At 38.2% G+C, this 14,433-nt stretch overlaps 1 protein-coding gene across 1 annotated transcript in view; it reads right to left on the bottom strand.

The window, feature by feature from the left end:
- LOC102869439 (transcription factor 24-like) overlaps positions 1 to 10,540 on the bottom strand; it is a 38,689-nt gene extending 28,149 nt beyond the window's left edge. Inside the window, exon 1 of the mRNA XM_006901894.1 lies at positions 10,366 to 10,540. Within this exon, the coding sequence (XP_006901956.1) occupies positions 10,366 to 10,540 (175 nt within the window). The remainder of the gene's footprint in view (positions 1 to 10,365) is intronic.
- Between the last annotated feature and the right edge of the window lie 3,893 nt (positions 10,541 to 14,433).

Genomic DNA, 14,433 nt, shown 5'->3' with positions numbered 1-14,433 from the left:
AGAATGAGGCTGACATTGGGGTGGGGGTAAGACTGAGAAAAACTGGATAAACTATGTTTACTGCATTGAAAAAAAAAGAATATTTGCCTAATTATATATATATCTGCAATTTAAATTGCATATGTGTAATTAATATTTTGTTCCACAATCAGCCTCAATGCTTGTTTAGACAGCTGATACTGAGTTCTGTATTGTCTCCTTCTATAGATAAAACCAATGTGATACTTGTATATTCCTTTAGGTAAGATCTATGTATATAATTGTTATTTATGTTATTCTGGTTTTCTGTAAAAAGGTATGAGCAATGAATAAATATTGATTGAAAAAAAAAAGAGGTTCTTTGTGCTCAATCAACTGTTACTCAAAAGCGTTGGACTTCTGCATCCTAATTACCTTAAATAAGAGCCTCCCAGGCCTCAAGTGACTATAATTGAAAAGGCCTAACTTTCAGGTCCTAACAACTTTAAATAAGAGGCTCCCAGCTCCCAACAAACTGTTACTAAAAAAGACCCAACTTCTGGATCCTAACTGCGTTAAAGAAATGCCTCTCAGCTTTCAATGGATTGTTATTTGAACAATTCCATCTTCCTGTTCCAACTGCTTAAACAAGAGGTTCTCATATCCTAACACACTGTTACTTGAAAAGATCCACCTTCCAGATCCTAACTGCTTTAACCAGAGACCCCCATCCCCGCAAGCAACTCTTACTCAAAACGGCTCACCTTCTACATCCTTAACTGCTTTAAATAAGAGGCTCCCAAGTCCAAAACCACTGTTATCTAAAAAGGCCCACCTTCCACACCCTAACCAATTTAAATAAGAGGCTCCTAATCCTCAACCAATATTTACTCACAAGGACACATCGTACTAGTCCCAGGTGATTTAAATAAGAAGCTCCCAAACGATTGGTACTACAAAAGGCCCAACATCTGGATCCTAACTGTTTTAAAGAAAAGGCTCTCGGACCCTGATTGACACTTACTTAAATGGCCCACCTTCGTGGTACTAATGATTTTAAATACAAGGCTATCAGACTAGAACCAACTCAAATAGGCTCACCTTCTTGGACTGAAATGCTTTAAATAAGTGGTTCCCTGAAATCAACCGTTACTCCAAAAGGCTTATCTTCAGAGTACTAACTGCTCTAAATAAGAGGCTCTTACCTCCCAACTGACAGTTACTCAAAAAGGCCCACCTTTCAGGTAATAACTGTTTTATATAAGTGGCTCCCAACACTCAAGCTACTGTTACTCAAAAGGGCCCACCTTCTGGGTCCAAACTACATTAAATTAGAGGTTTCCAGCTTCCAATCTCCTATTACTCTTAGGGAGCAATCTTCTAGGTCCTAACTGCTTTAAATAAGAGGATCCTATCACCCAAACGACTGTTCATATGAAGGCCCAAATTCTGGGTCCTAACTGCTTTAAATAAGAGGTTCCCACCCTCCAACTGACAGTACTCAAAAAGACTCTTCTTTTGGTCCTAACTGCTAAGAGGCCTTCTGCCCCAAACTTATTTTTACTAAAAAGGCCCAAATCGCTTTCCACAATGGTTGCACCATTTTACCTTCCCACTAAGAGTGAATAAGAGTTCCAGTTTCTCCACATCCTCGCCAGCATTTGGTGTGTGCTGTTATGTTAAATTTTGCTATTCTGACTGGGGTGAGATGTTATCTCATAGTTGTTTTGATTTGCATCTCTCTTAGAGCTAGGGATTTTGGACATTTCTTCATGTGCTTGTTGGCCATCTGAATGTCTTCTTTGGTGAAGTGTCTGTTCATAACCTGTGCCCATTTCTCAATTAGATTATTTCACTTTATGTTATTGTGGTGCTCAAGTATTTTATAAATTCTGGATATAGGTCCCTTATCTGACATGTCATTACCAAATACTTTTTCCCAGTCTGTGGCTACCCTTTTTACCCTATTGGAGAAGTTTTCTTTTTCTTTTTTTAAAAATAATTTTAATGAACATTTACAGAGAATTTGGATTTCCATTCATTCATTGCTGCACTTCTCTACCCACCCAGCCCTCTCCTCTCCCAGTTCGCTCCTCTCTTTCAAAAGTAAAAGAAAGACTCCCTCCCTGGTACACAATCCCCCCGCACCCCTCCCACCGCCCCAAGTACATTCCACTATGCAACCTTAATTGTGGACTCTTGTGATAACCATAATACCCTATCATACATCGCTTTTAAATTATTCAGTCCCTCATCTGTTTCAGTGCAGTATACACAATTTATCCAGTTTTTCTCAGTCTTGCCCCCACCCTGATATCAGTCCCATTTCACAGCAGTGGCACCATGCATGTTTACGGCATTGGAGAAGTTTTTAGATGAGCATAGGAATTTGATTCTTAGAAGGTCCCATTCATCTATTTTATCTTCTCCCGGTTGTAGACTTTTCCGGATACTTGGAAGACTATTTATGTTGTGGATTAGGACTGCTAGAGATCTTCCAAGCTATTCTTTAATGAATTTTATAGTCCTTGGTTTTAGTCCTAAGTCCATGATCCACCTTGACTTGGTTTTTCTATATGGAGTGACGTGTGGATCTTGTTTGAGTCTTCTGCAGATAGCTTTCCAATTTTGCCAGCACCGTTTGTTAAAAAGGCTGTCATTTCCCCACTTAACTGATTTAATCTCTTGTAAAAAATCAGTTGACCATACGTAGATGGGCTCATTTCTAGGTTCTCAATTCTATTCCATTGATCTATGTGTCTGTCATTGTACCAGTACCATGCTGTCTTAACCACCATGGCAGTGTAGTGGGATTTGAAATCAGGGAGAGAGATGCCTCCTACCTTTTTTCTATTTTAAGGAGTGCTTTGCTTATTCGGGGCTTTTTTCCATTCCATATAAAACTAGAGATTACCTTTTTCATCTCTTTGAAGAATGGGATTGGTATTTGTATGGGGATTGCATTGAATGTGTAAATTGCCTTTGGTGGTATTGCCATTTTCACAATATTGAGTCTTCCTATCCATGAGCAAGGAATATTCTTCCACTTCTCCAGGTCTCTTTTTGTTTCTTGTAATAATGTTTTGTAATTTCTTTGAGTAGATTGCTAGCAACATGATGGAGGGACACATGAACAAAGTTGAAGAGATGGAACACAGAAACAGTGAAATAGAAGATAGAATTGTCACCGCTGATCTGCTGGAGAAAAACACAGAATCAAAAAGAAAGGAAAAAGAAGAAAACCTAAGAATAATGTGGGACACCATCAAGAGAAATAAAAGGTGCATCACTAGAATCTCACAAGAGGAAGAAGCAAGTAAAGGCACTGAATAAGTTGAGGACAAATTACTAGAGGAAAACTTCCCAGGCATAATGAAGAATGGGAGAATATATATTCAAGAAGCTGAGCAAACACCATATATAGCTTAGACCCCAAAAGAAAATCACTAAGGCATATCATATTTAAATCTGCCAAAACCAAAGATAAGGATAGAATTCTGAAAGCAGCAAGGGAGAAACAAAGAGTAACTGATAAGTGAGAGCAAATAAAATTAAGTGCTGATTTTTCAGCAGAAACCATGTGAGCAAGAAGACAGTGGAAGGACATATATCAAGCACTAAACACAACTGTAAACCAAGAATATTGTACCCAGTAAAATTATCCGTCAAATATGAAGGAGAGATCAAGATATTTCCAGTGAAACAGAATGTAAGGGAGTTTGTAAAAAGACCAGTGTTGCAAGAAACACAGAGATTTCCTTCTTACAAAAGTGCCACAGAAAGCAGGGTGGACCAAAGTAACTAGAAACAACACCAAAATGAACTCATCAAAATGATAGCAATAAAACCTTGAATGGTTTAAATGCATCACTGAAGAGAAGAAGAGTAGCAGATTGGATAAAAAACCAAAATTCATCAATAGGCTGTCTACAAGAGACACACCTGAAAAATAAAGATAAAGAAAGGCTAAAAATACATTGAAAAACAAGGAACTCATTCAATATTATTCAAAATGGGTGACCCTGGAGGATATTATGCCGAGTGAAATGTCTCAGTCACAATGGGACAAATACTGCATAGTGCCACTGTTGTAAAACGGGATTGACATCGAGGTTGGGGGGAAAGTGAGAAAGATGGGATAAATAATGTATATGACATTGAAACAGATGAGGGAGGAAACTATCTAGAAGGGATATATGATTAGGTATTACTAGCATGACAGGAGTTCAGAACGAAGGCTGCATAGTGGAGTGGACTTGGGGGGAGGGATTGTAAAACAGTGAAAGTTGTTTTGGGTTGTTTTTTTTTACCTTTCAAAGAAGAGTGTAATGGGGGAGGGAGGGAGGGATGTGCAGGGAGAAAAGTGCAACAATGAATGAATGGAAATCCAAAGTCTCTGCAAAGTTTCATTAAAATTAATAAAAAAATTATTTAAAAGGAGGGCAAAGAAAGACTAAAAATAAAAGAATGGGAAAAAATATACTAAGCAAATAGTACCCAGAAAAAAAAACAGGAGGAGCAATACTAATCTCCAATAAAATAAATTTCAATGCAAAAACCATAACAACGGACAAGGAAGGTCACAACAAAATGCTGAAAGGGTCAATAGAACAAGAGGACATAACAATAATAAATATCAATGCATCAAATGAAAGACCTGCAAAATATAGAAAACAAGTATTTTAAAAACTGAAAAATGAAATAGACAACAATACTGTAGTGGTTGGAGACTTCAATACACCTCTCTCTAGAATAGAGAGAAAGAAAGAAAAAAAAAAAGCTCGACAAAGATGTCCAAGAATTAAACCAAACAATAACACAACTCGACCTCATAGATATTTATAGGCTAATTCACCCAACCCCCCCCCAAAAAACCCAAAACAGTATATCTTCTTCTCCAGTGTGCATAGAATGTTATTTAGAATAGATCACATTTTAGGTCACAAGGCAAGGATCAATAAATTAAAACACAGAAATAATACAAAGTATTTTCTCAAACCACAATGCTACAAAGTTATAAATTAATAACAAAAGGATAAATGACAATGAAAACACCACTTACCAAAACCTCTGGGAAACAGCCAAAGCAATAATCAGTCATCAATTTATAACAATCAGCAAACATATAAAAGGCAGGGAAAAATGATCATTGATTCTCTAACCCAACATCTCCAACAAATTGAAAAAAAAAAAAAAACACCAGCTAGAAACCCCAACACCCTCTAAAAAATATGAAAATTAGAGCATAAATAAATAGAAAAGAGAAAAACAATTGAAAACATCAACAAAACAAGGAATTGGTTCTTTGAAAAGGTCAATAAAATTGACAAACTACTAGCAAAACTAACAAAAGAAAAAAAGGAAAAGACACAAATAATTTGAATAAGAGATGAAATGGGCAACGTCACAACAGACCAAATAAAATAAAAAGGCTAAAATTGGAATATTATTAATAATTATACTCAAACAAATATTAAAACGTAAAGGGAATGGACAAATATTTAGAAATTCAAAACCTACCTAAATTGACACCAACCGAAATGGAACACCTGAACTAACCCATTAAAAAAAGAAGAAATTGAATAGGTAATAAAACAATTCCCAACCAATAACAGTCCTGAACCAGATGGTTTTACAAATTAATTTTATCCAATATTCAGAGAAGATATGTTACCAATTCTACATAAACAATTTCAGAAAATACAAAAAGATGGAATTTTCCCAGACTCATTCTATGAAGCAAACATATCTTGATACCAAATCCAGGTAAAGACACTGCCAAAATAGAAAACTATATGCCAATATCTCTCATGAACATTGATACTAAAATCCTGAATAAAATCTTGGCCAATAGAATCCAACAATGCATTAAAAAAAACACAATAATTCACCATGACCAAGTGGGATTAATAACAGGTATGCAAGGATGGCTCAACATAAGAAAAGCAATCAATGTAATTAATCACATTAACAAAGCAAAGAAGAACCACACGATCCTATCAATTGATGCAGAAAAGGCCTTTGACAAAATAAAATTCTTTTTCCTGATTAACACATTGCTGTACACTTTTAAATTGACGACCGTGCTTAGAACCCCCCCCCTTTTTTTTTTTAAAGAAAAATGTACTACCATCATTTGCGGCAATGTGTTAAAACACTCTACAAAATAGAATTAGAAGGGGAATTTCTTCAACAAAGTAAAAAGTATATACAAAAACCTGAGAGCCAACATAGTTCTAAATGGAGATAAATTAAAGGCATTTCCTTTGAGAACAGGAACTAGGCAAGGATGCCCACTGTCACCTTTCCTATCCAATATTGTATTGGAAAACTTCGTGATAGCAATATGACAAAAGAAGGAAATAAGAGGTATACAAATTGGCATAAAGGAGGTAAAATTATCTCTCTATGCAGATGAGATGATAGTATACTTAGAAAACCCTTAAGACTCAGCAAGGAAACTACTGGACATAGTTGACCAATTCAGCAAAGTGGCAGGATACAAAATCAACATGCAAAAATCAGTTGGATTTCTCTACAGTGACAAAGAGAATACAGAGCTGGAGCTAAGAAAAACAATACCCTTCACAATAGCGAACCACAAGATTAAATACTTTGGAGTAAACCTAACCAGAAGCACAAAGGATGCATTCAAAGAAAATTACAAAACATTACTACAAGAAACAAAAGTGGAAGAATATCCCTTGCTCATGGATAGGAAGAAGCAATATTGTGAAAATGCCAATACGACCAAAGGAAATTTATACAAATACCAAATACCTAATACAAATACCAATCTCATTCTTCAACAAGATGGAAAAGGCAATATCCTATTTCATTCAGAACGGAAAGAGGTTCAGAATAAGGAAAGCCCTCCTTAAAAAGAGAATCAAGGTAGGAGGCATCTCACTCCTTGATTTCAAATTCTACTACACTGCTGTGGTGGTCACGACAGCGTGGTACTGGTACAATGACAGACACATAGATCAATGGAATAGACTTGAGAATCCAGAAATCAGCCCACCTACCTATAGTCAACTAATTTTTTGACGAGAAGATGAAATTAGTTAAGTGGGGAAATGACAAACTTTTTTAACAAATGGTGCTGGCAAAATTTGAAAACTATCTGCAGAAAACTGAAGCAAGAGCACACCTCACTCCATACACAAAAACCAAGTAAAAATGGATCATGGAGCTAGGACTACAACCTAGGACTATAAACTTCATTAAAGAAAAGCTTGGGAAAACTCTAGAAATTCTAATCCACAACCTAAACACTCTTCCAAGCATCCTGAAAAATCTACAACCAGGAGAGGTTAAAATAGATGTATGGAACCTTCTAAGAATCAAATCCCTGTGCACATCCAAAAACTTCTCCAACAGGGTAAAAAGGGAAGCCATAGATTAGGAAAAACTATTTGGTAATGATATGTCAGACAAGGGACTTAAATATAGAATTTGTAAAATACTCAAGCACCACAACAAGATAAAGATAAATAACCCAATTGAAAAATGATCACAGGATATGAACAGACATTTCATCAAAGAAGACATTCAGGTGGCCAACAGGCACATGAAAAAATGTTCAAAATCCCTAGCTGTAAGAGAGATGCAAATACAAACAATCATGATATATAATCTCACCCCAATAAGAACTGCAAAATTTAACAGAATAGGAAGCTTTATTCACTGCTGGTGGGTGTGTAAAATGGTGCATCCACTATGGAAGTCTGTATGGCACTTTTTCAAAAAGTTGTAAATAGAAATGCCATTTGACCCAGCAATACCACTACTTGGAATATATCCTAAAGAAACCATAACTGCCACTCAAGCAGATACATGAACACCTATGTTTATTGCAGCTCTGTTCACAATAGCAGAGTTGGAAATAACCCAAGTGCCATCAACAAATGAATGGATAAAGAAGCTCTGGTATACTCACACAATGGAATATTATGCTACATTGAAGAACAAGGAATTCATGAAATATTAAACAAAATGGGTGGCCCTGGAGGACATTATGCTTAGTGAAATATCTCAGTCACAAAAAGACAAATATTTCACTGTTGTAAAACGGGACTGACATCGGTTTTGAGGGCAGACTGAGAAAAAGGTGATAAATAATATATACTGCATTTAAAAAGATGAGGGAGAGAACTGTTTAAAAGGGATATATGATTAGTTGTTATTATCATGACAGGAGTTCAGAATGAAGGCTGCACAGTGGAGTGGACTTCAGGGAAGGGATTGTATAACAATGAAAGAAATTTTCTTTTACTTTTCAAAGAGAATAGCAAATTGTGTAGTAGGGTGTGGGCATGGAGAAAAGTGCATCAATGAATGAATGGAATCTGCAAGTCTCTGCATACTTTCATTAAAATTAATTAAAAATAATGTAGATTGTTGAGTCTTTCTCCAAGCCTGATGACACATTCCTTCTCATAAGTTCCAGTCTCCCAAATAATCAGTTCTGCATATAGATTGAAAAGATAAGGAGACAGGATACATTCCTGATGTACTCCTTTCCTGATTTTGAACCATGCAGTGTTTTCTTGCTCTGTTCTGAGGACTGATTCTGGATCCAAGTATAGGTTTCACATACACAAAATAAAATGTTCTGGAACTCTCATTCTTCTCAAAATTAGCCAGAATTAGTTGTTATCCATTCCTTTGCATAGTCAATGAAACACAAATAAACATTCTTCTGATACACTCTGCTTTCCACCAAAAGCCATTGGCAATGATGTCCCTAGTGTCATGTTCTCTTCTAAATCTAGCTTGTATTTCTGGTAGTTCTCTTTCAATGTACTGTTGCAGTAGTTTTTGGATAATCTTCAGAAGGATTTTGCTTGCATGTTATATTAGTGATATTGTTCAATAATTTCCACACTCTGTTGGGTCACCTTTTTTTAGAATAGGAATAAATATGCATCTCTTCCAGTCGGTTGACCGGGTAGCTGTCCTCCAGATTTCTTTGCACAACATAGAGCATGTCCAGGAAAGCACCTGTTTGTTAAAATGTCAATTCCTGGGTCTTTATTTTTTGTCAAGTCTTTCAGAGCATCCTGATCTTCCTCCTTCATCACCATTGCCTCTTGATCATATGTTGTTTAATGAAATTCTTCTGTGTCAGCAAATTCTTTTTGGTACAATAACTCTGTACACTTCCTTGATCTTCTTTTAATACTTCCTGGGTCGTTCAATATTCTGCTCATAGCATCCTTAAGTAACGTGTGGCTTGAATTTGTTCTTAAGTACCTTCAGCTTAAAAAATGCTAAGCGAGTTTGGCTCTTTTGATTTTTGTGCTCCAAGTCCTTGCACATTCCATTATAATAGTTTGCTTTGTCTTCCCGAACTGCTCTTTGAAATTTTCTATTCAGCTTCCTAACTTCCTTATTTTTTCCCTTCACTTTGGGTTCTCAGTGTTCTAGTACAATATTCAGAATATCTTCTGACATCAGTCCATTTTGGTCTTTTCTTCTTCCTCTGTCTTTGTAATGACCTGTCTGTTTGCTGGCAGGGAGCAGTAGCACCCTGATGGATGTAAGCATAATGGAGACACACCACTCCAGGAGTGCTTCAAAGAGCCAACTCAACTTTATTGGGGGTTTCAGTGCACTTATATACAGGCAAGTAAACAGGAAGGCAGGATAGGATAGGAGAACCTCAGCTCAGTGTAGACCAACAGATACTGCAGCCATCTTCCTGGGTGGCGAGCTTTCTCAAGCCAGCACAGCCAAACGCAGGAGAGCTTTCTCTATTCCATATTAAGGGCTGTTGGGTCAGATAGGCTAGCACTTATCTGGATCTAGGAGATCTGTCCTGGCCAGAGACCCCATCCTCTTCCACAAAATTCCCCAACAATGACCTTTTGCATTTTTCATGGATAATATTCTTTATATCTTCCCACAGCTCAACTGGTATTTGTTCATTAGTGTTCAAGTCCTCAAACCTGTTCCTGAGTTGGTTTTTAAATTCAGGGGAGATAGGCTTGGGAAGAAATTTTTATTTCTGTAGATATGATTTGACCTTCTTTATTTAGCTTCAGTTTGAACTTACATATGAGTAGTCAATAGTCTGTTCCACAATCAGCATCTGGCCTAGTTTTCACTGCTGATATTGAACTTCTCCAATGATTCCTTCCACAGATCTAATCAATAAGATTGCTATGCATACCATCAGGTGAAATCCATGTGCATAGCCTGCATTTATGTTTCTTATGAAAGATATTTGCAATGACTAAATGATTGATTGTGCAGAATTCTATCATTCTGTCCTCAGCCTCATTTCTGTCACCAAGTCCATTTTTTCCAACTACTGATCCTTCTTCCTTGTTCCCAACCTTTGCATTCTAGTCACTCATTATTATTAATGCATCTTGGTTGCATATATAATCGATTTCTGACTGCAAAAGTTGGTAGAAATCGGCAGGGTCCCCAGCCCGGGCTCCGCCGGTGTCTCGGCGTCGTCCTGCAGGCTGCGAGTGAGATGCGCAATGTAGGTGGTGGCCAGCAGCAGCACGTCCAGCATGGACAGCTTGGTGTCGGGTGGCACCGACGGCAGCGTGCGCTGCAGCTCCATGATCGCGTGGCGTTTGTTCTTCACGCGCCTGCCCCCCCTCCCCGCGTTCCCCGCCGCCGGCCCCCCGCCCGCCGAGCGCGTGCTGCCGCCCAACGCCGACCTGCCTGGGCTCGGGTCGCGAGCCGCCAGGGCGGCCGAGGGCTCAGGCTCCGTGCCGGCGTGGCGGGACCCGTCCCGGTCCATGGCGGCTGCCGGCTGGTGCGCTGCAAAGGAGCAGGGGCGCGCGGTGAGGTGGGCGCCGGCGGCCGGGAAGGCCCGGGACGGCCAGATCCGTCTGCCGCCCTGCAAGGCTCCAGGGGAGTCCTCAGAGACGACTTGGGGGAAATTGTGAACGCAGGCCCCACTACCACAGTTATGCACAAGTCCCCCACATATGAGGAAATCGCAGGGGTCAGCACATCCAGAGCACAGTGGATAAGCCTCGCCCTGGGAAAACCACCTTCATGATCATGGTCTCTCTCCTGCCTACCTGATGCTACTGAACACTCACCATCTCACTGATGCCACGTGTCCCAAGTGGACTTCACAGTGTCACCATTGAAGCAACCAACCCTATTGACCACTCCCTCCATGACTGTGATTCTGCATTTTCACAGGCCTTGGGGATCCTCCATGAGTTTCTCTATAACCCCACAAGGAACAAACCTCTGGCCACTAACAGCCTCAATTGGTGAAGATCTTTTTTCCTAAAAGTTGTTCTGGAGAACTTGGGACACATGAAAAGCAGGTTAAACCTGCTGGATTGTTGCTTGAGCCATCCCATAAAAACCTATTTAATAAGAAGCCCAATGACTAGTCACCAACAACAGCATATAAAATCCCCCCAGAATGTGTCACCATGTTTTCTGAATGCCTGAGTTCCCCCAGAGTCACAGGAGCAGCCATCCATGGCAGCAGAGGCTTGGGGATCAAGGCACTTTCTTCCTGCTTCATACTCTGCATTTATGCCTTCTAAACTGTGTTTGCTTCCCCACAGCAAATGTAAAATTGTGTCCCAGTTATTTTTTAAAAAAGGTTTCTTCCTATCACCCACCACCTTCTCCTTATCTGTTTAGACCCTCTGCAGGAGAGGAAAGGCATGTTGATGAAACTAACAAAGATTCTGTTACCCAAAGAAAAGAGGAGCCATCCGTATGGCCAAGGAGCAATTAAGATATCTTATGCATTTCATTCTATGCAGTGGACTATCGAACTACATGGACTTTGAATTGTATGGCTCCATTTATAAGTGAATTTAAAAAACCCAGACCACAAGTGTAACAATGAATGAATGGAAAACCAAAGTCTGTGTAAACTTTCATTAAAGTAAAACAAAACAAAACAAAAGTTGGTAGAAATCATATATTTCCTCCTCTTTGGCTCTGGTTGTTGGTAAAATACATTTGAATGATAGTGGTATTAACAGATCTTCCTTGTATGCATATGAATATTATCCTGTCACTCATAATATTGTTTTTCAAGATAGATCTAGAAGCAACCTTTTTAACTATGAAGGTGACCGCATTTTTTCTCACCTTTTCATCTCCAGTGTAGAAGACCATATGACCAAATTAAAAATGTTCCATGCAACCCATCTAATCTCACCAATACCTAATATGTCAGTGTTTATGCATTCCATCTCTTTGTTAATGATGCCCAGTTTTCCTAATTCATGCTTCTCACACTCCATGTTCCAATCATTAGTTTCTGCTTACAACTATTCCTCCTCCTATGTGTTTCCAAATTTGAGGGCAAAACCTCAGTTGCCATAGTCATTATTCTACTCTAAGTGTGCTTGATTGTACATAGGGTTTTTGAAAGCCTGTTATAATGGCATATTTAGGAACTGCCTTTTCTAAATTGCTTTTCTTGGCCTACTTCAGAGAACCAAGCTTTGGGGTGAGATATGAGACACCTGTGAAATCTATGAAGGAGGTACTTGGGGAAAAATACTTTCAGATTAGGCCAAATAAATGAGAATCAGGATTTAGTAAAACCTAGAAAGTGGAATCTACAAGCCCTAATAGGGAAATATTCTGGTGAGGGAGAAGGGACCTGACCAATAAAGATATAGTGAGCTAATGTCAGCCTCCCTTCTCCATATACGTTTGTTTAGACTTATTGTTGTTGTTGTGTACTGTAGAGTCAGAACTGACCCGTAGCTGACCCCCCAGGATGTTTTCAGAGGCAGTTCATGAGGAGATTGCTCATCCTTCTCCAGTGGAGCATCTGGTGGCCTTGAACTGCATGCCTTTGGGATTGCAGTGCAGCTTCTTACCACTAGGAGATGATATTTGATACAAGTTGGTTTCTTTTAAAAATAATATTTTCTTGTGTTTTGGCTGAAGGTTTATACAGCTATTTATATTCTTATTCAACAATTTCTACACAAATTTTCCAGTGACACTGGTTACATTCTTCCTATGTGAGCATTCTTACTATTTCGATTCTGGTTTGTCCATTTCCATTAATCTAGCTTCCCTTCCCTCTTACATTCTCATTATTTTTTTCAAAGTTATTGTTACTGTTTGGTCTCATATAGTTTATTTTTTAAAAAGAACACATATGTGTCTCATACAGATGATTTCTTTAAAAGTAATACAGATAATATTATGTTGTGAGCCTATTTGCTATTTTGTTACACAGTGACATCTGGTTATTTTCAGTTCAAAATTTGAAGAATAAATATCCCAGCACAATAGTTTTAGTGCATCCTCCAGTGTCAACCAGCCCAGTGATTCTTTGATCTTTTTGAAGAAACTTGAGGTTTTGTTCCATATTTTTCCTCCAACCTAGCATGGTCCATAGAATGTAGTCCTGGTTAGAAAGGTCAGTAGATAGTTCAGAAGATATAGATCTTCTAATAGCAGAGTACATGGATTTCCCACAGCACAATTGTGTGTACTATTTATCCTATAGGGTTTTTTTTTCTCTAGATAAATAAACAAAAGTAATAGTCTTTGGCTTCCTTATTTCTTTTGTTCTGATGAGTAGAGACCAATAGTTGTATCTTAGATGCCCACTCACAAGCTTTTAAGACTCCAGACCCTACTCAACAAAATATAACTTTATGAGGTGTGCTATGTCAGTTGCCTGAGATGTCCTACAAGACTGTGTTCTTAATCCTTCAAATCAGAGAGTCAATTATATAAGGTGTTTGGTTCTGTCTAAGAAGTATTTATAAACATATTCCTATGTGTCTCTAGAGCTCTTCAAAGGCAAAGATAATGAAATTTTGTCTAATATACTTTGGACATCTAATATACTTTGTTAGATGCATCTAATTCTTGAGGAAAAAAATAATGCTGAGATTGACACAGTGGACATGAAAATGATGGAGATAAAGAGGATAGCACAGGAAAGAAAAATTTCAAATCTGTTCTTCATAGTATTGCTATGATTAATAGTCAACTCAATGGCACCTAACAAGAACAACATATTTGATGATGATGATGTGTGATTAAATGGGCATATAGTCACATAATATGCATATACATTTGCATATACCTACACATATGTACATATGGTTATTGTTAGGTACCATCTATTCAAGTATGACTCTTAGCTACTTATACATAAAATTGTTGTTGATAGAGTTGCTGTGACTAATAGTTGACTATATGAAGCTGAGGAAAATTAAACCGAGCCCACAGGAGCCAAAATATGACTTTGATTTGAGCCCACTTGAATTTCAGGATCATCTTAGGAACAGGTTTGAGGCCTTGAACACTAATGAGCGAAGACCAGATGAGTTGTTGGGGGATGTCAAATGTATCATCTAGGAAGAGTGCAAATGGTCATTACAAAGAAAGAAGAGGAAGAAAACACCAAAATGGATGTCAGAAGAAACTCTGAAGATTGCGCTGGAGCGTAGAGAAACCAAAGCACAAGGAAGAATTCAAGATACTAAAGAG

Source organism: Elephantulus edwardii, unplaced genomic scaffold (genome assembly GCF_000299155.1).
Source record: "Elephantulus edwardii isolate Elephantulus edwardi_28Jun2011 unplaced genomic scaffold, EleEdw1.0 scaffold00349, whole genome shotgun sequence".
Classification (NCBI taxonomy): Eukaryota; Metazoa; Chordata; class Mammalia; order Macroscelidea; family Macroscelididae; genus Elephantulus; species Elephantulus edwardii.
The sequence above is the reverse complement of the archived record's forward strand: the minus strand, read 5'-3'. Positions and strand labels throughout refer to the sequence as shown.